The sequence below is a fragment of the Myiozetetes cayanensis genome, unplaced genomic scaffold (assembly GCF_022539395.1).
Source record: "Myiozetetes cayanensis isolate MyiCay16 unplaced genomic scaffold, myiCay2020 scf9, whole genome shotgun sequence".
In the NCBI taxonomy this organism is placed as follows: Eukaryota; Metazoa; Chordata; class Aves; order Passeriformes; family Tyrannidae; genus Myiozetetes; species Myiozetetes cayanensis.
This window is the reverse complement of record NW_026088185.1, coordinates 18,248,084-18,271,460: the sequence shown is the minus strand read 5'-3', so window position 1 is coordinate 18,271,460 and position 23,377 is coordinate 18,248,084. Positions and strand designations below refer to the sequence as shown.

The 23,377-nt window shown below is 37.0% G+C and overlaps 1 protein-coding gene across 2 annotated transcripts in view; it reads right to left on the bottom strand.

Annotated features, from left to right (window-relative positions):
* TLK1 (tousled like kinase 1) overlaps positions 1–23,377 on the bottom strand; it is a 69,015-nt gene that overhangs the window by 3,967 nt on the left and 41,671 nt on the right. For both annotated transcript variants that reach the window (XM_050340321.1, XM_050340320.1), the window contains exons 9-20: positions 23,153–23,263; positions 21,320–21,456; positions 19,889–20,077; positions 13,070–13,136; positions 9,369–9,466; positions 6,190–6,271; positions 5,830–5,921; positions 5,654–5,743; positions 4,970–5,139; positions 3,703–3,838; positions 1,105–1,216; positions 720–827 (exon numbers count right to left, since the gene is read on the bottom strand). In XM_050340321.1, coding sequence (XP_050196278.1) covers positions 720–827; positions 1,105–1,216; positions 3,703–3,838; positions 4,970–5,139; positions 5,654–5,743; positions 5,830–5,921; positions 6,190–6,271; positions 9,369–9,466; positions 13,070–13,136; positions 19,889–20,077; positions 21,320–21,456; positions 23,153–23,263 — 1,392 coding nt within the window. The remainder of the gene's footprint in view (positions 1–719; positions 828–1,104; positions 1,217–3,702; positions 3,839–4,969; positions 5,140–5,653; positions 5,744–5,829; positions 5,922–6,189; positions 6,272–9,368; positions 9,467–13,069; positions 13,137–19,888; positions 20,078–21,319; positions 21,457–23,152; positions 23,264–23,377) is intronic.

Genomic DNA, 23,377 nt, shown 5'->3' with positions numbered 1-23,377 from the left:
ATTTGATTTGTGCTACGGATGCTCACAGCAGTACTCGTTTCGGAAACCACTTTAGTCTGTTTCTGAATAGCTAGTCTGTGTAGAGAAGTTTGATACTACTCAGATTTTTAAATAATGGCCACATTGCCATCTACACCCTTGTGGCTGATCAACTAGTATGGCAGTTTTATTTCCTGAATCAGTATCACAATACCTTCCAGATTCTTCAGATTAAGAATTCATGTTTCCCAACTCGGCTTTGAGTTCATACACACATACTAGGACCTTTCAATGGGAAGAGTGTTAGCAGTCCTACGCTCCAGCTACTTGGTGGTCAAATAGTTCTTCAAGCCAATAAGGCTGCAGAGATAACATTCACTGTTTTCAGAAAGAGCTGGTTACTATCAGCAGAAGTATTTCACAAGAACTTCTAGTGAGACAGCCTGAATGAGACACATAAGGTCCTCTGGGAAAAAGCAAAGCAGACAATTTTTGAGGTGGCCTACTTTAAAACCACTTGCATATTTTTGGAATATATATATAGTCTTGCTTTGAAGTACATGACTTTGAGAACTCCCAGAATAAGCTTGCTTAAATAAAAATACCAAACTACTAGTTCTCTGTTATGTTTTGTTACGTGTTTAGTTACTATGTCCCACAAAATTCTTGGGTTAAACAGCAATTTTACAGCTGAATCCTTTAAGATGAATGTTTTACTCAGAGATGATATAAAAAGTTACCTTGGCTTCATTGCTTACAACAGGCTTGACAGGGAACTGAACTTCTGTGGCTTTTAATATTGTATTTTCTTGTAAAATATCTTGCTGTGATTGATTGTGGCCAAATGGCTGAAAAATAAGCACATGATTTTCTTCATGAGAATTATCCAACTACTTTGATTTCAGAAGTGTTAATGCTATAGTAAGTTGTTGCAGTGTTAATACAAACTGCTAACCATTCTGCAAATAAAAAAGTTGCACACAACAGTTTCTAGTTTCTTGCACACAGCCAAAAGTAACACCAGTAATTTTCCATGGAAATTCACGTCTTTGTGACTGTAATTCAGTCTACCAAAAACAGGCATTTACACTAAAATTCTTTAGATTTTTCAAACATTTTCCTTACCTTTCTACCATAAAGGCATTGGAAAAAGATTACTCCAACTGACCATACATCAACCTTATTAGAAATCTTTGGTGGCTCTTTGCCAACTACAAAACACTCTGGAGGCAAGTACCTGGAAAACAAAACATGCACCTCAGTGTCTTTAAGTATGGCACCACTAGAACATGTTCCATTATCAAACTGTACAAACACCTCAGCTGTACATCTCTGATCTTCTGACAGCTCTACAGTTGCCTTATGATCTGCATTCCAACACCTGGCACACCCATCAAAACTGACATTACGGTCGGTCAGAGGGTCTCTTCCATACAAGCACAAATACAAGCATTTTTTACCTAAATCGCCAACTATCACTTTGTTTTTAATTGGGACTCCAGTTTAAATATGAACTTTCTCAACCTATCAAAGCAAGGAAAGATGAGAGCCAAACAGGGCATTTTACAGCAAGGCCTGGTTAGGAATCAAAGATAATGCAGATATGGCTTAAAGAGTCTTTACCTAAGTTTTCACTAAAAATGATGAAGTTACCCAGAGGGGTATATGACGGACAAAGGTGATTGCTATTTCCAGCCCTATGACCTGTAGGAATACTTAGAGAACTGAAAGTTGAAGAAGTTCCTGTACCAATCCTGAATTAGAAGAACCGATGAAGTGGAACTTCTTTTAAAAAGCAAACAAAACCTTCCAAATGTATCAATTTAAGTGAAGTATTATTGACTGTAAGATCTAAAATTTAAAAAGGCATAAAAACTATTAGAGCAAGTCAGACTAGGCATTCTTTCATCAACAACATGAAAGACTTACACAGAAATTCTGAAGAAATATTTGTAGAAATGGAAATAAGCAGCAAAAGAGTTGAGAGTGCAAAAATTTTGAACAGCATCAAACACTCTTTTGGAATGAATACTTGTCTACAATTCTGATTACAAAAATCAAGAAAAGTGAGCTTAAAGTGATACAAGTGCAAAAGAAGGTTACTAAAATAATCTAAAGAACAGAGAGCCTACAGTTCAGGGGGGAGAAAAAGTGAAGGCTATAAAAACACCATGGAACAAGTACTGGGAAGGGAAACAACCTACTTGAGGGAGGACAGTGTTGGCACAGGAACAAACAAGTATAAACTGGCCACAAATAAACACAGTCTGTAAATTAGAGGATTAGGTTTCTAATGATCAGAGAACTGATGTTACAGAAGACACTTCAAATCAGATTACTGGGGACAAAACACTAACTAAATTTAATACAAACGTCTGTAAGTTTACAAAAGAGATTATGTGACCTAACTGCCTGGAAAGGCAGGTAACTAGACCCAGTGAGTGAAGAAATCCCTTCCAGGTCTATGCTGCTGATAGTTTGCACAACATACTCTGAACAGACTCGTTCCCCATCTCAAACTCACTCCAAGTATTTGCCTCCTCAGTGATGATTCTGGGCTCAGAGAAAGCATGAATTAGAAATGCAGAGATTCCTCATGAACTTAAAATGGTTACAGATCTTTTTTCACTCTTAGTTTACAGCACCACTGGTGTCTGTGGCATCCTAGATTCAAATCCAAAGGCCAGTATTTTTTTACATACTTTCCTATAATAAAATATTTAAAGTGGTGCTTACATAGGTAAAACATGAAAAAGAGTAGCAGAAGCCTAACACTTCTAAAGTGCTTTAACTTGAATAATCACCTTTTCCCAGCATGTGCACAGTGGCATTTGTGGAAGAATATGTGTTTTCTCAAGAAATCTGGAGAAAAAGGTAAAAACTTTATTACGTGCAACTTCTGAATATGGGAAAAGTTGCAAAGCAAATGGGAATGACCATGGCTTCTCTGTTTAGTTAGGTCTCAGCTCCTGATTTTACTACAGTCACAATGATGAGAGAAAAAGCAAATGAATTGACAAGTAGCAACCTGGCCAATGTAGGCTTTCTAATCCACCCACCCTGACACAGTTACCACACACCTAGGCTCAAAGGGCTACTGTGCCATGAAGAAACTGCATCTTCAGGGACCAAATTCTAACAACAGATTGTCTGTAAGCAATGAAATGCCTATGGTCATTCCTGTTCTTGGGCAGCTCTAGAACTTCAGTGTTTTGGACAAGCAGGCAAATGCACACAGAAAACAAACCACAGCTGCTGAACTGTCATTAACCTTTAGGATGGAAGAGTGAATAGTCTTTTGTCCTAAGGCTATTACCTGTTGGTAATCCCTGGTCTACGATTTCCAAGTACTAAGCACCCACACTTAATCATCATAGCTCTGTCAAAATGTCTTCAACCACCAGCAGCCAAAGATTAAACACTATGTTTCTAAATCATAGTGATCATCTCCACACATATATATACACACCAACACATCACATACACACACATATATATAAAAAATTAACAACACACACTCACACTCTCTTATCTTACTTATTATGTTACTCTTCTAACATTTGGGAATATCAACATGAACAGTACTGCACAAAACCCTTTCATTGTCATCCATGATAATATTTTTAGTCCTAGTTCTCTCATCAAATTCGATTTATAAGAGAGCATTTACAAAATCTGAACCATGACCCAAAGTCTCAAGAGCAAAATCAAACCAGGCCTCACCAGTAAGTTCCTGCTCCCTGTGAAGTTAAATCCATTCCATCCACCCCGTAGCTATCATCATCCATTATTTTGGACAGGCCAAAATCAGTAATTTTTATTTCTCCACATGCTGTTCCATCTACAAGAAGGATATTACCTATTCAGGGAAAAATAAAAAAAAAAAAAAAGAAAAATTACCTCAGAACAGCTGAAGAATGCTTGATTTTCAAAACCAGGTTCAATTTTTAAGAACACCTAACTTCATGAGGGGTGAGAACTCTACATCATAACTTGACTATATAATGTTTCAATGCAGTTTCAGGAACTCTCTAGGTTATCATGATCTGAAATGGCACTCTCAGCTGGGAGCTGGCTGGTCAGCAAAGAAACACCAAAATGTAGTGAGGAGACACCAAAATGCAGCATTATACCCGTTACCATGAAGTTTTGTTCTTTTCTGCCAGAAAATCCTACACTACAGGTTTCAGGGCTTGCATATGCCACAAAATTCTAGCACAGAAATCGCTGTGATACTACAAATCTTACTCCACATTTTAAAGCTGTACAACAACTTCTTGATATAAAAGTTATTCGATCAGACTAAGAATACATTCTGTACAATTCCAGAAGACAAGAGAAACCTGTATGAACAATTTATCACCCAGCACTAATCAAACAGCCTGGCACAAAGAGTTACTTTACAAACCCCACACTTGGAAGTACAGCAGACTAAAGTGCATGCAGAATACAAGCATCATTCATGCAAGGTGGTAAAACACAGGCCAAGGAATCAAGGCAGAATACATAATTTCTAACAATGTTTACTATTCATTGTAAAGAAAACCTTCTGTAAAGTCCTCTTTTGGAGTGCTTATGCTGGGATGCCAAAAGTCATTGATTACCTATTTCAATCCTTCACAAGTTAAGAAAAACATATGGGAAAAATTATTTACATACCAGCATTCCACAATTACCAGACAGAGCTGAGCCAACTAATGATCTTCTCTGTTTATACTGCTGACTACCAATGCATGAATCTATTAGCTACATGATTTTTTCCTAAAAATTCCAATCAAAATAATGCAAAGTAGAAAAGTTTTAACAATCACTTTCCACAGAAAAGGCAGATCACTCTGACAATGAAACTAGAAAGTAAAGGACACGCTTTTTTCAGTTGTTTACATTAACACGCAGAAGACGATTTTGGTTTTTTTTGAAGCAGGAATTACAAAGAAAATAAAGGATAAAAAAATAAATTACATTTTCAATTGTAACATTTCTCACTTACCTGGTTTAAGATCATAGTGTATAATAGGGGGCTTGATCTCATTGAGATATCGTAGTGCATTTACTATTTGCATTACAATGGACCTAGCTTCTTTCTCTGACATCAACTTATGTTGCTTGAGATAGAAATCCAAGTCATTGCCTTCACAGTATTCTAACACCGTGCAAAACCTAGAGCAGAAGTCAGAGAGACAAAATTAAATAATGTGTCACACTGCATAATCAGAAACAGACATGACAACCTAGTTTCATACTGACAAGTATAAGAATGGCTGCCTGAATATTAAACTATATGAATTAAACTGTTCATAGAACATGGTGTAACTATTAGTTTATGAAAACTGACATAAATCAGAACATTCATACTCACTAGAAGAGCAAATGCATCCATATTGGTGAGAGTTTAAGTTAAAAAATACCCTTTATTTTTAGCAGACACATTTCTCAGAAGAAAAACACCGTAACTATCCATGAAGAGGTGACACATTTCACGCAAAGAGGTGCAGGCCAGTCACCAGGGGCTACACTTAGGCCATTAATGCTCCTGATGTCATTTAGTCCTGGAAACTTAATCTAAGATATGGCAGCCTTTTGAGGCTGCCCTGCAGCAGCTCTTGCTCTGCCCAAAACCATTACAGCAGTGCATGTTCCTTGCACCCTGAAATTCTGGCTATGTTTTACTTACGTATCTGTATCCAGGGAGAAGTAGTCATATAGTTTAACTATTCGGGGGTGATCCAGTTCTTTGTGTATTCTATACTCTCTGCAGGCATGTCTAAAAGAAGATGGATACATTAACCTTCCATAATCAATAAAATGCTATTAAGCTTAACATATGAAGCATAAGTCATTAATATTTACTTGTGGTAGTTTTCTTTCTTTTCATCCCTCCAGCTTTTGTTAAGCTGGTGAATCTTCACAGCAGCATATCTTTGTTCATAAAGATCAAACGCCTGAAAAAAGAAACACACAATTAGGAGAAAGTTATAACCAAAGGTGATAAAAACAACACCAAATAAAGAGGGGGGAAAAAACTGGTATGTAATTCACGAGTCTATTGACAAGTAATGCCACCTACCACTCCAGAGGTTAATCAAAGTTTGCTCAACCAGTGTTTAAAGAGTACACCACATTACAGTCCTACTTAAATCCCTTTCCATCCCCCCAAAATTAAATGTACACGGTTCAAACACCAGATTTATCAGGCTCAACAAACTCTACCTTGTATACTTCACTGAAGCCACCTCGGCCAAGTAAATGGAGTAACAAATACCGTTCATTCAATGTGGGGTGATCTTTAAATCTTGAAAGAAAAAAAAGATTGTTTAATTCTATTTCAGGTACACAAAGAGAATCCACGATGTAAATCTTTCAGTATTACTTATCAAATGGAGTTTTCTTTTTACAAGCTACATATAATATGCTGAACAACATTACACCATGTGAAACTCTATGGCACAACTATACAACATGACCAATTTCAGTACCTTTTGACTATTTAGTGTACAAAGGGTATCACAGCTGTCACTGAACAGTCAATTCTGGCAATCTTTTTTTTTTTCTCTAATTTTCTGAGGACAAGAAAAGCGTGCTTAAATTTAAACATGTGATATAAGGGGTCGCTTTTTGTTGTGTCAATTTTTAGAAAAGTCTCACACATCACCCTTCTAGAACAGACAGGAAGGATATTCTTCCAATTTCACACAAAACATGACCAGACCTGTTCCTCTCTCTTTTTCACAAAATAGATTTTATATAACACTAAGAAGTTAAAACAAATCAGAAACAGCAATATGGGGAAAACACACCGAAGGACTGAATATCTGTACACACTGTAAGCAAAAGCAAAAAGAAAATACTCCTTCCAAACACAAAATGATGCTGCAGGACAAAGAAAAAGGACCATACTCTTTCCTGAAATATGCAGAAGACAAAATACATGCTCCCATCCAATCAGGGAGAAAAGAGGTGAATACTCGTCACATTTTTAGTACAAAAATGAGACACCTATACTCATGAATCTAGGGCAAGCTGCTAGTTCTATTCCATAGAAAACTTTAAGAGAGAGTTTAGGGTTAGTCCACCAATAGGTCATCCCCATCCTTCCATATTCCCTACAGTTTTGGAGGTATGGTCACAGGTAGTCAAGATATGATGCATATTCTTGCTTATTATTCCTCTTTTAGACATAAAGCTTTCCTTTTCATTCACTATGAAGATACATATTTCAACGCTAAATTTTTTTGCAAAAACCCAGAAACGGATTATGGTGCATTCAACGTAGAAGAGATAACAAATTTTGAGGTAGCATCATTAGGCAATTGATGTCATGTGACCAGTAATCCAATTCTTTAAAAGCACACTCAACAAACTTAGGTTCATTTCTTGGTCCTTCTATTACACATGTGCCTCTAGGAGGGCCAATCTTGTGAACCTTACCACTTTCCCTCTCCACTGCTGCTTTTGTTACTCTGTGTGGCTCTCCATGGCTAAGAACCTGCACCCCAACGTCACATGGGCTCCAAACCCACACAGGGAAGCCCTAACCTGCACTCTCAACTTGCCCTGTTATCCCAGCACAGAGGCAGACACACAGGTTTACCCATACGTAGATGGATTTGTTGCTGGAACAAGAAAATAGGCTTAGCTTCACACCACAGCTGGAAGCTGAAAACTCAGCAGGATTTGAGCCAGAACCCAACAGCTGCTTTGCCTCAGAACCCTCTTCCTTACCAAACAGCCAGACTGCCAAGACATGGCAGGAAAGATAGTGGGGGCAACAGACCTAAATTACTGCTCCGTTGCTTCTCTCTTCTATAGGATGACTGGAAACTGTGGCTTGGCCACTTTCTAAATTCTTGTCTAAACTCCCACAAAACCATGAAAACAGAGTTTAAAGCTTTTTGTTCTGGACCATAAAATGTGTCAACATTAACTACAGACAGTGAGCAGTGAAGCTGCAGTATCCTGTTTGTCCATGTCCTGTAACTGTTTTCAACTGCAACTGTAATTTGGACATTCTTTCCCCCACACAGGCAATATTTACACAGTCAAAGTCTGTCATTTTTCTGTGCCATTTATTACCAATTGTTGAAAGATCCTTTAAGAAAAAAAAAATCCCTTCTTCTAATGCAAACACTGAAGATTAAAAAATAAAGTTATTTTTAAACAAGCATATATTTATGCTTGTTTACTTGTTGTAGGACATTTATTTTAAAAAGAAAATATTCTGCCATCACTGTGTAAGCATCAAGACCCATGATTTTTCATATCCAAAACCCAACACTAGTTTAGATACAAATTAGCACTAAAGCCACACGGTAACAAAAAATTTCTGTATTTCTGCAGGGTAGGTACAGGGACCATTAGAACAGTTAAGCAAAATTTCACATCTAGTTCTTTTAATGTTTTAGTGTATACATCATTCTATTGTGTATAAAAAGTAAAAAATAAAATAAAATCCACAAGGCTTAAGGCTACTGTTTCATTTACATTCCCTAGTGTAGAAAGCAAGAAGTCCAGTCCCATCATGTCCTTCCCCCTGGCTCATTCCACCCTTGCACTGCCCTCTCTTCCCATGGCAGCATAAACATTTTTGCAACTGGGGCAGAGAATCAGACCAGGCAATTGATCCAGGGTTAAAATTAATCCAGAAAAATATTGACCACAGGAGCTGGTTTTAACTTGGATCAATTTCCAGTATCTGTTCAGTAAAGAAATGCCACTGCAAGCACAGAAACAGGGCTAAGCAGGCAGGGAGAGGCAGAACCTGTTCCTTTTAAGCAACAGCGCCCGCTGAAAGTGTTGGTGAATATGAAGTGTGTCTGCATTCATCATCAGGGAAAACAGACTTAATTTTTTAAGTTACGTAATTATTACTTTCAAATCTACACAGTAATAGTTAATAGTAAATAACAATTTAACATGATACACTGCTATTCAAGGTGATGTAGAGTAACATTTAAATATGGTTTTTTCCTGCTAGGTACTCAGATCTAGTAGGAATGAAATTACAGTGCCATAAAACCAAAACTAATTTTAACTGCAGCACAAAAATGCAGCAAACTTCCCTGCCATTCTCTTGCATTATTGTCAGCTAAGTGAATTGCACTAGGTTCTCTTACAAGTATTTTGTTTAGCCCAGTAATATGTTGTAGCAAGTTTTAGCTCTCCACTGTAAACTGTATATATATGTTATTTCTTGCATATTCAACAAAACCATTAATAACTTTACCAAATTATAAGTAATTCTAATTTTTTAAGTTTAAATTGAGTTGCTGTTTAAAATATGTACATAAACACAGAGAACCAAAAGAAATTATGAACAAGTGTCCTCTGTAAAGTGCTATTTTAGAGCAGTATTTTAAAAACAGATATGCAAAATTCAGACAGTATCTTACTGTGAATTATCTTCATTATTTATTCTTTTCAGTTCTCTTATGTGAAGATTCCTAACTCTTTCCAAACGTTCAAGTTCTGCTTGTATTTCAGCTTCCTCCTGCAAATGAAAAGAAGGAAATATAAAAGCTCATTTACTCCCCATTTGAAAAGGGTATTTTTACTCCTTCATCAATACTAGTGGTGATGAAGGAACATTACATTACAAAACCCTGCTGAACTAGAAGAAAACACTGCTTTTCTCTTAAAGCTAAAAAAATTCAGAAAGATAAGGCAAAAGCCTGTTTCAAGGAACCTTTCTGTTCATGAACCCACAGGTAATGGGATGTTCACACTTTTGTTCTGCACTGTAGGGATGCTATCTGAAATAAGAGGCAGTTGAGTTTTGTACCTCAGCCAAGGAGATAAATTATCTGGGAAGCGGTCTGAAATTGATGTCCAAAAAAGAAAAAATTGAGATATGTGCAGTTACAGATATTGTACAAACTGACATATTACGAAAAGACATTTAAAATATTTTGAGGCTGAAGTTCAAATCAAGAAAAAGAAGAAAACAGTACATCATTACAGCAGAAATCTTCTTAAGGTGCTGATACAAGACAGGAAAACCAATCTAATTTAGAAAGATTTTCCCATCTGTTATTAAAATTACAATGCAGAATGTGTATTGCCTAAGATTTAAGTGCTATTTCAAAAGAAGCATGTCAGGTATGAGCACATTCCCTAACTAATTTCAGCACTTAATTTTATCTCATCTTTATGCTATGTATTAGAGAACAACAAAATAATCTTTTATTCAGATTCTCTAATAAAGAAAAGAATTCCCAATGCCTAATTTGTGGAAATCTCTGTATCTATATTCAAGCTGAAAAACATATACTTCATTGAAAGACACCGTAGTTATTACAGTCGGTGCCTCTAGAATTTGAAAGTCTGAAGAAAAGGGAGACAAAATTCATCCGTATCAGAAAGCTCATAATTATGGAATTATTCTATCTGAAAAAAAAAAAAAAAAAAAGGCCTGGCATCTGATACATTTTTTTTTGGTAGCAGTGCCCCTCATCGTCACTTGTGATTTTGGCACAGCCTCTTGCACAGCCACATGGAAAATCAAACCAGAATACTGATCAACCTTTTCTTTAAAAGAAAAGAAAAAAAACAAAACAGAAGGAAAAAAAAAAGAAAAAAGATGCAAACATTCACAAAAAATAAATATTTTATCTTTGAAAGAAGCTAGATCAGTTCTCCAACACGATTTATTCTATGACTGTACAGCTTAGTGGTGCTGGTAAAAGCAATAGGGCAACAAGTCATAGCGCTAGGGGATGAAGGCAGAAGTCAGCAGGGTAGAGAGAAAATGGCCTAAAGCTACTATTTTCAAATATTGTATATCATAGACTCATACTCTGAAACAACAACTGCATTTGCTAATCTAAACCACACATTAAATGACCACATATCCTATGAGTTGAGGAGTCCAAACTAGATGATTTCAGTGGATATCCTGAAACCCTCCCCATAAGCCACGGAAAAAACTCTCATCCAAAAACAAGACATGAGATGAACCTTCATTCAGAAAATGAAATTAAATTCCTAATAATTTAAAAGCTGGACTAAGTAGTTCTAATCTGCTAGTAGATCTGGGTGGACTATTTGTTCTTCCTAAAATATGATGTCAAGAATTAGGGTTTGTTCCTGTTTATACAATGTTAAACTCTTTTTTTAATATTTAGATGCTTCCCTGTAGTTCTGTGTTAAATACCCTTCAATGACAGGCAGTTCCTCATAACCCAGTAGTCTTTCATAAAGAATTCTAGTCCTTCTCTCCCCAACAATGGCCACACACTTATACACACACAATTGTCTATGTTCTTCTCAACGGCTGACAAAAAAAAAAAATAACCCATCAGTTATGCCTCTTTTGGACTTTTTTGTTCATATATTATGCAATTCAGTGGTTCTCAAAATGTGGTTCATAGGCCAGTGTTAGTCCAAAGAGAACTGGCTGGTTGCATTGTTTCCAGCTGTTATTTAGGACACTCAGGCTGTGAATACCTTTAAGCAAGAATGAACCAGCTTAGCTGCCTCAGGTCACTGCTACATAAAAGGAAGTGAGAAAACAAGAGCCTCTCTCCAGGACCAAAGCCACTAGCTGGAAAAGAATTTCCTGGGTAGCAGAAGGAAAAGAAAACTGGTGGTGGCAGTATGTACAGGGCACCAAAAATAAGAGCACCAGGAAAGCATCTGGAGAATGAAAAGGAAGAGGAGCAGAGAGCAAAACAGCATATGCTGAGGGAAGGAAGAAAAAAACGTAACTAGCAAAGAAGAACCAGGAAAGACATGCAGCCATTTAAAAAGAAAGTAATAAAATTGTTTTCCTTAGTTAATGACAAAATCTGTATCACACATAAGAATTAAAATGCAAGACTGTATTTTATTATTATTTTCAGATATACTCAAACATAACTTGCTAAGAAGTAGAATTTGTTTGCCCTCTGGCATTTAGTTAAGGAATTTTCTTCTTGTGTAAAGTACTCCAGAACTGATGCTCAAGGTGAAACTGAAACTCCAGAATTAAACAACTGTGTAACAGCTTCCTTCACCTATCACTTCAAATTTCCATTAAACTTCAAAACAGTGGAAAAAAACCTACAGAATTTCCTAACAATTTCATGTGAAGTTGGTGCTATTCCTAAAGCATTAACAATGACAAACTATGAGGGTAGGCTACTTCACTAGTGCCAACAAGTTACACGCAGATTCCCTACTGCAGACTCAGGTATTTTCTTGTCATATTCTTTGAAAACAGCAACAGCATTCTCACAGGGCCTGGTTCAGTTTATTAGAGTAGGATTTATAGGAGGTGTCTTGTACATTTGATGAAACAGACTCTTGCAATATTTCAAGGGGAAAAACACTATGGCCTGTTTTGACTGAGCAACTCAAGAACTACTACACAGCAGATACAGGTGCTTTTCTTTCACTCTTGTTGAGGTATTTCTGTCTGCTTCAACTGGCATTCCTTTTTACAAATTACTCCTCAAAAGCTTTGCTTGAATGAGCAATAGTTTGTTAATATCATAATTATCTCACTACACAGATTTATTGAAATGATGGGCTTCAAGAAGAGTTTTTTTCAAGATTCAAAGACTGGAGTAAAATATCTGACTGCAAAAATATTTCCAGATACAGAGAAAGGATTTTCTGTAAAAGCAGGAAAATTATATTCTCTTGTGATAGGTACTATGCTAACTGACAACAACTGAAGTGGATACTGCAAATGATGAAAACATTACATTCATTCAGAAATACAAGGCTTTGTAAACTGAACCTTTTTAAAGGTCAAAAAATTAACATCAAACCTCCATATATCAAACTTTGCTGACTTCTCTTCCTTCACTCTCAAACAAGAGCTCAGGAAGCAGAAAGGGAAGAGCAGTACTGGTGGTGTCATCACTGTTACCACTGCTCTAAGGATTTAAGGAATCAGTACAGTGTTACACTGGGTGGACTCACTACTACTCCCTTCTCAGTTTTTATGGCAAGCTGCACAAACAGAAAGAAAACGAAAACCATATTAGGCATAAAGCTGTACAGCAATTTTAGTGTTAGAGTTTCTGATCAGACAGCTCTCAAAAAGCCCTCTCCTTATTTTGGCAGTACTGGTTTTTATGGTTCTGGTCATGATCAAAAAAACCCATACCTTTTTGAGATGTCCTAATCGAAGTTTGAAAATTTCTTCCTGTTCATGATACTCTGCTAGAGTCAAACTGAAAAACAAAACAATTATATAATTAAAGCTTTTATATGGTGGCAAACAAAACAATAGCATTCTTACATTAATACTACGGTATATACAGTATTTTATGTTATTTCGTACCACAACACTAGAAGTACATTTTTGAACCTTCTGAACATCTTGGTTTGTAGTTTCAGAGCCAAAACATACTTACAGAATGCCTCTCTGTCTGATATTCTAGAATATTAGTTGCCTCTCCCACTGGATCTGTTCTCTCAGGTAGCCTGTAAGATTACCTAGGTGCATCCTGAGTAATATCAGTGGTCCCTCACTGTCCAGACTCGCTAGGACACGAAGTCAGTTATCGTGCAGAGGATCTAAACTGTTCATACAGATGAGTAACCAACAAACCTGAGAACTGCCTGCAGGCAGGATCCATGGAATGAACGAGAAAGACACAGAAGACAAACGACCAAAGAAAAGAAACCAAAGAGACTTAAGCTCCAGATTAGAAACTATCCACACATGAGGAAGAGAAACAGGGGACGGAGAAGGAGAAAAGTATGGCCTCCTTGAAAGGGTTCACACAAATCCCTACGAACAAATTAAAATTAAACTTTTTATTGTTTTGCCTACATAATATTTTTTGCATGATACAAAGCTAAAAGTAGTAGTTTCATATATTCTCACAAAGTCTATATTTCTGTGAGTTCAATTATCGACTGGAAAGATAGTTACCCAAGGTGTCTAGAAGGCAATAGAAGCTGTTCATATTGCAAGTCTAAGGACTAGAATGTCTTAAGAATCACCAGTAGTTTCCCTAGAGGTAGAGGGAAGATTTCTCTTACAGCAAATGATAACTTCAATAAAATTTGCAGAAATCTAATAGACTATAAGACTTCTTCCTCCCTTTTAAACTTGAAGTTCACCATAGTTCTCAGAATTCTAACTCCTGTATTTACTGGGTCTCAAAAGTTGTTAATAAAGGAGTGCATCTTTTTCAGGATAAAAACTGCTGGTCTTGAAGCTTTCACAGAGCCCTTCCCATTCTTAATATTATAAATACTGAATTTTGCTGCCCATTTTCTGATTTGACCAGGATAGAAGACTGATTCAACCAAATATCAGTAAAATTACTGGTTTGTTTTCTGACCACAGCATCTACATTTTTAAGAAACTAGAAACGTCTTCACAAAACTATAGTTATTTCATCAATCTTCTGGTCTGTAACATATAGAAAACACTCAGATCAAGTGACAAAAGTACTCACCATCACTTCCTAACAGAATCCAAGAAGGAAGCCATACTTTCTTTTATGAAGCATCATACAAAGTTACCCTGCTTTTTTTTCCCCAAACTGGAAATCAAAGCAATCTTGTATTCCAGTTAACAGAGATTCCCAAACACTCTGAAGGTAATAGAGTGAGGAAATGTGCCTCTCCAAGAAAGCCAAAAGGTCTCTTAGTACCAGATTTTGGGACCTAACATTTATGTTCTTTTCCTAGCAAATTAAAGGAAATGTGAAATGGGCTATCTCAACAGCTAGGAAAGCTGGCAATGCACCTTCTGTACAGTCCAAGCAAGAGCAAGAAACCTAAGAAGGAAATGCTCTAATTCCTGCTTTAATACACCTGCTCGAACTATCCAAGGGAGAAACAAGGCCATGCTAGACAACAGCAACATCCCTGACACCTTTTCAATACTTCTGTTAAAACAGCAAACTACTCTAACACAGATTAAGTTCTCAGTTAAAAAAGGCAAAGGATCAATGCCAATGTGTACAAGGTTGAATACTGTTCCTTCCAGATTATTGTCTGCAGTGTAAGTTCCAGGCTTGTGCTTTCCAGAAACACAGATAGTTTGTCTTTCTCAGGAAAAAGTGTATGAATTTAGGTGGCTTAGCAAAGCTGAGCGTCTAGACAGCTCTAGCAAGTATTGCTTTTCCAAAAGTTCTGAAATAGCCCTCTTGAGCACAAAACCAAGTTAGACGTCATACTGAAAACATTAAAATTCAAAGTCACCCTTTCCATATTTCTGTGCTACAGCCCAATAAATGACTGTTTTCCATTTTTCTGTTTCCTTACAAATCTAACTCTATTAGAGGCACAGCATGATTCACAGCAATCTGCAACTGTCGTTACTGACCACCACATTTTGGAGGAAGGCATACAAAACCAGCAAACTGCACACAGATACAGTCACTTTGGATTTTGTTCATTTAGTTATGAAAAACAAGACTTTATTCCCTCATATTCAGAAACATTTACTATTTTTTTAGGTTTATTATTTTTATCTATAAATATACTGTAGTTTATATTAAAATAGCACACAACAAACAGCAGTAAAGCAGTGAAAGTGTTTATGCTGTGTTTTTGGCTATAGGCTACCAGCCCACTGCACAGTCTGAAAACATCCTAGCAACCAAGAGACTGCCTCCCATCAGTCTACCACTTTCTACCTGCATCCACCCACCACACCTTTTGCAAGACGGTGGCATGCTGGGGACACATTCTCAAAACAGAATCAAAGAAACTTGGAATGGTCTGGGTTGGAAGGGATTCTCTAGTTCCAACCGCCATGTCGTGGGCAGTGATGCCACCTACTAGATCAGGTTGCTCAGGGCCCCATCCAAGTCACCTACGAAAGACCATCACTGCCCTCAGAAGGTGTTGCTCCCCCATCACCTGAGACACACAGGTGTCATCAGATGAGGAGGGAGAAAGGTTGAGGAGCACAGGGGAGGGACATCAACCAGAAACAGTTGCTGCTGCTGCTGCAATCTTAACGTGGACAGTCAGGCCTGAGGATAATCTGAGGAGCACTGGGGAAGAAGGGCAGCTGGGAACAGGTTGCGTGAATTAATGTGGCAACAGTCTGGCCCTGACCATGTGTCTTTTCTGCTTGAAATTACTGTGCAATAAATGCTGTATTTTAACTGTCTGCAGCCAAATGAACTCTAAAACATACGCAATGAATTCCTGAAATTCCCAAAAACGCATTGGCGTATTCTGTGTACGTAGTATAATTTTCCTGTGATGTGTAGGGCCATGATGTGCCACTTTTCCTTGTTGCTGGAAGAGAGTGAACAGCTTTCCTGGCCTTGAAAGGCTTGATTATCACCAATTCAAACTTTTTTTTTATAAATCAGCAAAAATAGGCCTTTCAATCACTTATGTTTTCAGGGGCAAATTCCAAAGGTTTTGACACAATATGCATGGGTAGACATAAGTAGTCTTCTTTTCGCTTTTTCCGCACAAGTTGAGACAAAACCTTCTTCTATGACCAAAACATTCTTACTAGTGGGCACAGACAAAGCAAAGCCAGACTGGCTAAACGTTCCTTGGTTTTCACAATAATGAACCCTGGTACATTTACAAGCATCTCTTCTCCCAGTTGGAAAATCATCATGGATACATGGGCACAGCAGAATGCAGCCATGCTCCCAAACAGTCATATACACATCCAATACAAGTTTTTGGCCTCAATTTCTGAAGCTCTTTTTTTCTGGTCCAACGTTATTCTCGCTCTAGTTCCTCAAGTTTCTACAAGGATGAACAAATACTGACCAAGACAAAACCTTTCACAATGTCTTTTCACCCATTGTTTCCATGTTTGCCTTAGAAAGACACTGCCCCAGGAAAAGAGCTGTCTTTACTTGTCCAGTAAAGCCCAGACGCATTGTTGGCACTTCAGCCTGAAAAAGTTTCTGAAAATATTTTTATTTGTTCTACACAGAACAGAATGCTCCCTCTAAATGACGCGTTTGTTCAGCTACAGTAACAAACTCTGCCAGCTCTCTCTGTTCTCCTATTCCCAATTGCATGCAGGGACAAGGATGCAGGCAGGCTACACTGAGGAACTGGGAAGCACTGCAAGAGGAGGCTGGGAAGTGAATACAACTGAATCGGCTGAAGCTGCAGAAGAAGGACTACACCACCTCACCCAAACAAAACATTACTCCTAGAAGTAATTGTCTAGTGAAACAACAGCTGCTTCCAAAAAGTGGGGACTAGCATTATAATCTCACAGATTCATCTCTCATGTCTCCAAAGAATTTGGAATAGTTTTCAAACAAGATTTTTTTCCAGGGCTAAGGAGGCAACCTCTTTTTTCTTTAAATAAATTTCAATTTATTTCTCTCATTTAAGACTAATAAAATTACTTTGCTCAGTAGAAAACTCTCAAAATTCAAACTACTTTTTAGTTTTGGCTTAGGCCACAAAAGGGGGAAAATTATGGAAAACCAGGACAGTGTTTACACTCATCTGTTGCATGTTAGTTAAAACACCAACCCACACTCACAAGATGCTGGCAAGATGGCCACTTTTATACCAGTAACTTCAATGTAAAAATTTTGCTTTTACATGTGCATCAGTATATACTACAGTATATTCAGCTAAACTGATTCCCTTATTAAGAATGCCTCAGGCAACACCTCCAGTCTGTTTCAAAACAGTTGACACTGTTTTCAGAGAAAGCTTCAATACTACTGATTGTTACAAAGCCACAAATCATTTTGTCTTGTCAATACCAGAAGCTGGAGACATTTTCCAAAGCAAACAATGCAGTGGTAATGACACCTGTTGGTAACAACCTCTAGCAAGTTGTTTGCATGCTTAAAATAGACCTGCCTGATCACTTGCATGTATGCTGTACTGATTTAATACTGGTTTAGTTCATTAATCTCAAGCAGCTCTGCATTTCCTCACGCTTAATATAAACAGAACCTTTTCCATTTGGCTATACCAATTAAGATCATTACAAAGTAATGATAAGCACAATGTGATAAGCACAACGTAACAGGAGAGAATCATGTACAGCAGATGACAAATTTACTCTAAAATGGAACTGCACAATTAATGTTTTGGCAAGATACTCAAAACATTTAATTTTGTAATGAGAAGCAGAGAGGACTCAACACATAATACTATTCCACAAAGTTATAACGAATCCCAAATTCAAACATAAAAAAACCCTTTCAAGGAAAGGCGTAAGGGCATAATATGGCTAAATGATTCTGTGATCCCAGGATGTATTACAGATCTTCTCAAAGGTCTGTAACAAAATTTATAAACTTATCATACAGGCAAGTAATCTGATACTCAGATTATATCATGATCAAATTAGGATACTTAAAAGGTGCAACAGTTTTGATTCAATAACTGCTTAAAATTATGCTAGTATTCTATACAGAAGGGCAATTTTGATTGTTCTCTTGGCAATTCCATAACCAGTAAGCATTTTCATGTGCCACTTAACATGCAATCGGTTTAGCCAAATGAAATGAAAATTTAAAGAGTCTTTTGTAAATTGGAAATGATTTAGCACCGTGCAACACCACAAAATATTCTGAAGTTTATTACCAGGAACTCATCTTGTCCTAAACATATTCCCTGTATTTTTTCCCAAATTTATATTTTATCACCTCTCAAAGCAGCAATAGGATTATGGGAATTTAACTGGCCAAAAGCTGACAAATTAAAGACTTCTGTAATTTTTCATGTCTTTTTCGTTACTTCAGTGTTACTTTTAATAACAGGAAGGATTACATTCAAACTAAGAGGTATTTTTAACATGACAGTAATATTTACTGTACTATTCAGAAGTATCAATTATGGTCTAAGAAGAAACACAGGCATTAAGCACTACTAAAGAATCACACTGAGCAATGGCCCTTCAGCTCTCTGCCAAAACACAGGACTAACGCTAACCAAGACTTGCTTACACTGCCAGCTTACCACTGTATTTTCATATTTTTGTCACAGCAAAACAACTTCACAAAATGAACTTTAAGCATGATGCATTATGCAAAACACATGCAGCTGCCTTCAACCCGATTTGATAAGTCCAAACATATCTATTTTGCAGATCTAACCAGAGTAATTTACAGACCCTCCACCCCTGGAGATATAAACTGCTGCCTCCACAAGTAAAGGTGACAGGTGACCACGTACAACACATAGCTTACTTCTGCAAAGTAACACAGATTAATTTTTTAGTCTTTTTAACTCTACTTAAGTTTTTATTTTAAAATAAACTAGGAAAAGATACACTTATCAGCTGCAGCCTCTTAGCATCAGGGCAATAACAAGTATCTTCAAGCAGCAACTTCATAAAATATTCAAATTAAATGTCAAGAACACATCTCTCTGTGCCTTGAATTATACTATTTCTGCCTGCAGGAAAAAACATCCCTTGAAAAAAGAGAGTTCTCTAATAACTCTCAATTTTTATGTTTCAATGACAAAAAAATGTTAACTCTGTCAATATGTGAAATGGGATCAGTAACTTCTGATAGTTGGTCTCAGGATCTAGCATTCTGAAGGGGGAAAAAAGTGGGTTTTCCATATGTTTTTAGACACATCTTCAAATACTGAAGGCCAAAAAAAGCTTTTCTTGTCAACTAAATACCATTACATGGGAAAAAATGATCTCTAACTAAAGGAGAAGCTCTTAAATCAACGTGAAGAGGAAAAGTTCAATAGGTATCAGTGACATTACAACAGAAGGAAGCCAGGATAAGGACACTTCTAGATCTGGAAAACACAAGGTATGTTGCATAAACACAGAATGGTCCTTTCTCTGGTGACTTTACCAAAAATAAATTGTGCAATTGTACAACTTCATAGACAGTGGTGCAAATTTCCCTAACATCAGCAAGTCCTCAGTGAGAATATAGCTGCTGAATATACTGAGTGTCTTTTTATGCTGTTTTTTGAATAGAACACACACAGACAATATCTGAGAATTTATGTAAAAGACTGATTGAAATGTTAAACTTACAGCTGTGGTAAATTGGGTCTAACAAAGGGATCGTTTTCTGCCCCATTCACAGCTTTATTTTTCCTCTGCTTGGGTTCAGAATTGGCAGATGGTGCCTGAGAATTATTTGTAGTTGGAGGCTTTCGCTTGGCCAGGAGCTTTCTTTGCCTTTCAATGTCTTCCCTTTGTTGATTCACCCATTCTTGCTGCCTGTAAATCCCAAAAAAAGCTTTATTAAAGTTTGATCCATTTGCATTTTTTAAAGAACTATCTTTTTTACTGATAAGGCATTTAGAAATTTTAGAAAACTTACTGTATGTGTGAAAATGTTTCCTAGGAAAAAGAACACCGGTGTTCTTCATGAAGTAGAAACATTTTGCCAAAGTTATGGCAAAATTTACTTTTTAAATATGTGGTGGTTTGTTTTGGGGTTGTTTTGTTGTGCTTTTGAAAGTGTTACGCATCAGTTCTGCACTAGTAATAGAAAAAAGAAAATCTATCTGAGCTAGTGGATACCTTCTTTTATACCATCAAAAAACCCCATAACAGAATCAACAGAGACTACATCTGATTTTTATAGGCCAAATGCTGAATTTGATCTGACTGTTGCCATAGAAGTTATCGCTTATGTTGTATGGCAATTACACCTTTTATGCAAAATGCACCTACAGTCTCTGTTTTAAAGACTGTTTTAGAAAAACAATACCCTAAGCAATCATGTAGTGCTAAGACTACATACTGCCCTTCAAAAACTAAAATCTTGGTGAATTACCTTTTAAAATACTTCTCTCTATATTTATCTATACCTCCAAAGATTGAATCAAACTCATTACCAAATAACACCTTCTGAAGTACCGTGTAACTATTTTACCACCATCTCCAACTGTCCTTTCCCCTGGCCCTATCTCTGCTGAAATACCTGCTACAGCAGCTCTTTTCCAGGTGGTTGCTCTCCCCCATCCACTTGCACTAAACCCTATCTGAGGCTGCCAGATTTGTCACTCCTCCTTCATGGCACTGAGGAGCAGGATGCCTAAAAAAGCTGCTACTGTGATGATGTAGCACATGTAAGTGACCAATGAGGACTTCACAGACCTCCTCTGCCCGATGACCACCAGCGATACATGGTTAGCTTCTTGAAAAATCACTGATTTAGTTTTATAGCTCTTTCTATCACAGGAGTTGAATAATTACATCCTGCTTATTTACTACATTCACACTTTTCTAAGGATAGTTAAAACTAAATGAAAACAAACTGTCTTTCAAAGACACTCAGCCTTAGTATTCCCTCAGCTGATTAATGGAGTTCTGTACTGTATTCTCAGTCTTCATAAGGCAAAGCAAAACACAACATAGGAAAAGCTGCTCCAATCCTAGAACACTGGTAATAAAAAAATCCACTAGAGGGAACTAACAATTAGCGAGAATTTTAAGAACATAGCATTGACTAACTTCACAAGATTTTGAAATGCGAAGCCATCTGTCCACTGTTCAGTAAATGAAGCACCATGACGAACTGTTGTAAAATGCCCCAGGCGTAATCTGTCCTGCATGCTCTTCTCTCTGCTTGCCAGCTTCTCCTGTGTGCTCTAAGAAAACAACAACAACAACAAATTCATATTTAGTAACAGTACAGTGTTCACAAAGTCAATAAAACACTCAGGTTTTTTTCCTCCAACAGCCTTCTAAGGCAGGGATAAAAGGAGAGTAAATGAAAATATCTTGTAGTACTTTACTCCATTTACTTTAATTTCTACAGAACTCAAACTCTGCAGTTGTCAGAATCAGTACTAAGGACGATTTATGCACAAAAAATAAATAAATCTGAGCTTGGCTCACTTTTCCTATAAAGTTCACTGCTCTTCATAATTAACAAAACAGTTTATTTGTAAATACAGCAAAACTGATAGAGCATCACCATCACAGAGGCATATAATTAAGATTCCGTCTGCACGTGTCTATTATAAAAACCGAGCCAACTTAGATATCTATCAGAAGGAGTGCACCTACTACACTGAGCCTGGAAACTTCCTTGACAGAGCATCTATGTTACTGCTTGTACCAAACTGACTTGGGCCAGGGACCTCTATGTGGGAATGCACTGTGGGTAGGCTTAACTGCCATTAGATATTCACTTGCAGGAAGAGAAGCAGATGCCCTTCTCAGAACCAGTCACAGCTACCACAAGAATCCTTGGGATGTGACAAACAACTGAATCTGCCTAGTCTCCTTCAGCAGAAGCACTGGATGGAAGGAAACTAATTATTACAAACACTTGCTTCAAAAGAAATTTCTATGGGATAAAATCACACACACCCACAAAAAAAGTGAGTTGACAGAAAGAAGGATCTTTGTGCAGACTCCTAGAATGAGGAAAGGCCTGCACAGCCTTTCACAAGAAACAGCCCTTGTGATATTCTCAGTCTGAAGGTACCCACCTACCATCACACCAAACAGATCTGACGCATCTTTTCCTTGCATTCCCCTCACGCTGGAACTTAAAAGAACTGCAGTAATTTATTTGTGACACACTAGTGAGGAAACTCTTCCTAATCCTCCAATGGCTCAGTTTGTGTCCTTGTACCTGACTGCAGCATCCAGCATTAGGGAAGAGACCTGACTGTTTATCTTAAAACATTTTTGTATCCTAATTTGTAATAAGCTGATTTTCTATTCACTTCTTCTTAATGTTTCTTTTTATTTTTTTTTTTTAAATAAGGCTATTTTAAAGAAGAGGGAGAGAAACAAGGTATGCTTGTCTTTTAAGAAATTGCTGCTAGTTTAAATAGAATTAGCATTAAATTTCAAGTACATATTTCTTTCATAGTAGTATAAAGGTGAACAGTCACCTTCATTTCCTTGTTTCTGTTAATTCTGAGCTAACATGGCATTTTAAATTATAAATTATCTCAGCCACTTAAGTGTCTCGTCTCCTCTCCGTAACAGATTATGTTCAGAAATTCCTTCATCTGTGATCTTACAGTTTGTTCATGAAAATACGACACATGCTAAATTCTTATCTGTCGTGCTTTGCAATAGCTGAATTACTTACGGTGGGAAAATCCTTAAATTAAAAAAGGCACATTTTCCATGATCTGAAAAAAGCTGAGCATTTTATTTTGCCTCTCCAGGTTTATAAAATCACTGCCAGATAGAGACCCATGGATAGTTTCATTCTCAAGAGACTAATGTGAAAAGGCTGAAGTGAAAATGAAGGAATCATAATGAAGTCCTAGAGCAATCTCCCAGTTTTTATCACGTAGATTTTAAAAGCAGTAAGCTTACCTTTTCAATTAGAAGCTTCTTGCTCATTGAAATACATTTGTTCAACCTTTCTTTATATTTTTCAAGTAGCTTTTGTTGTTCATCTATTTGTCTTCTAAGATCACAGTTAGCCTAATAGATGTAAATAAAATATGAAAAGATATATTGAAATGCTATTTTTTAAATCAGCTCTCATAGAAAATAAAGGTATCCACCTTCATGTGACTAAAGTAAGGAACATGCATA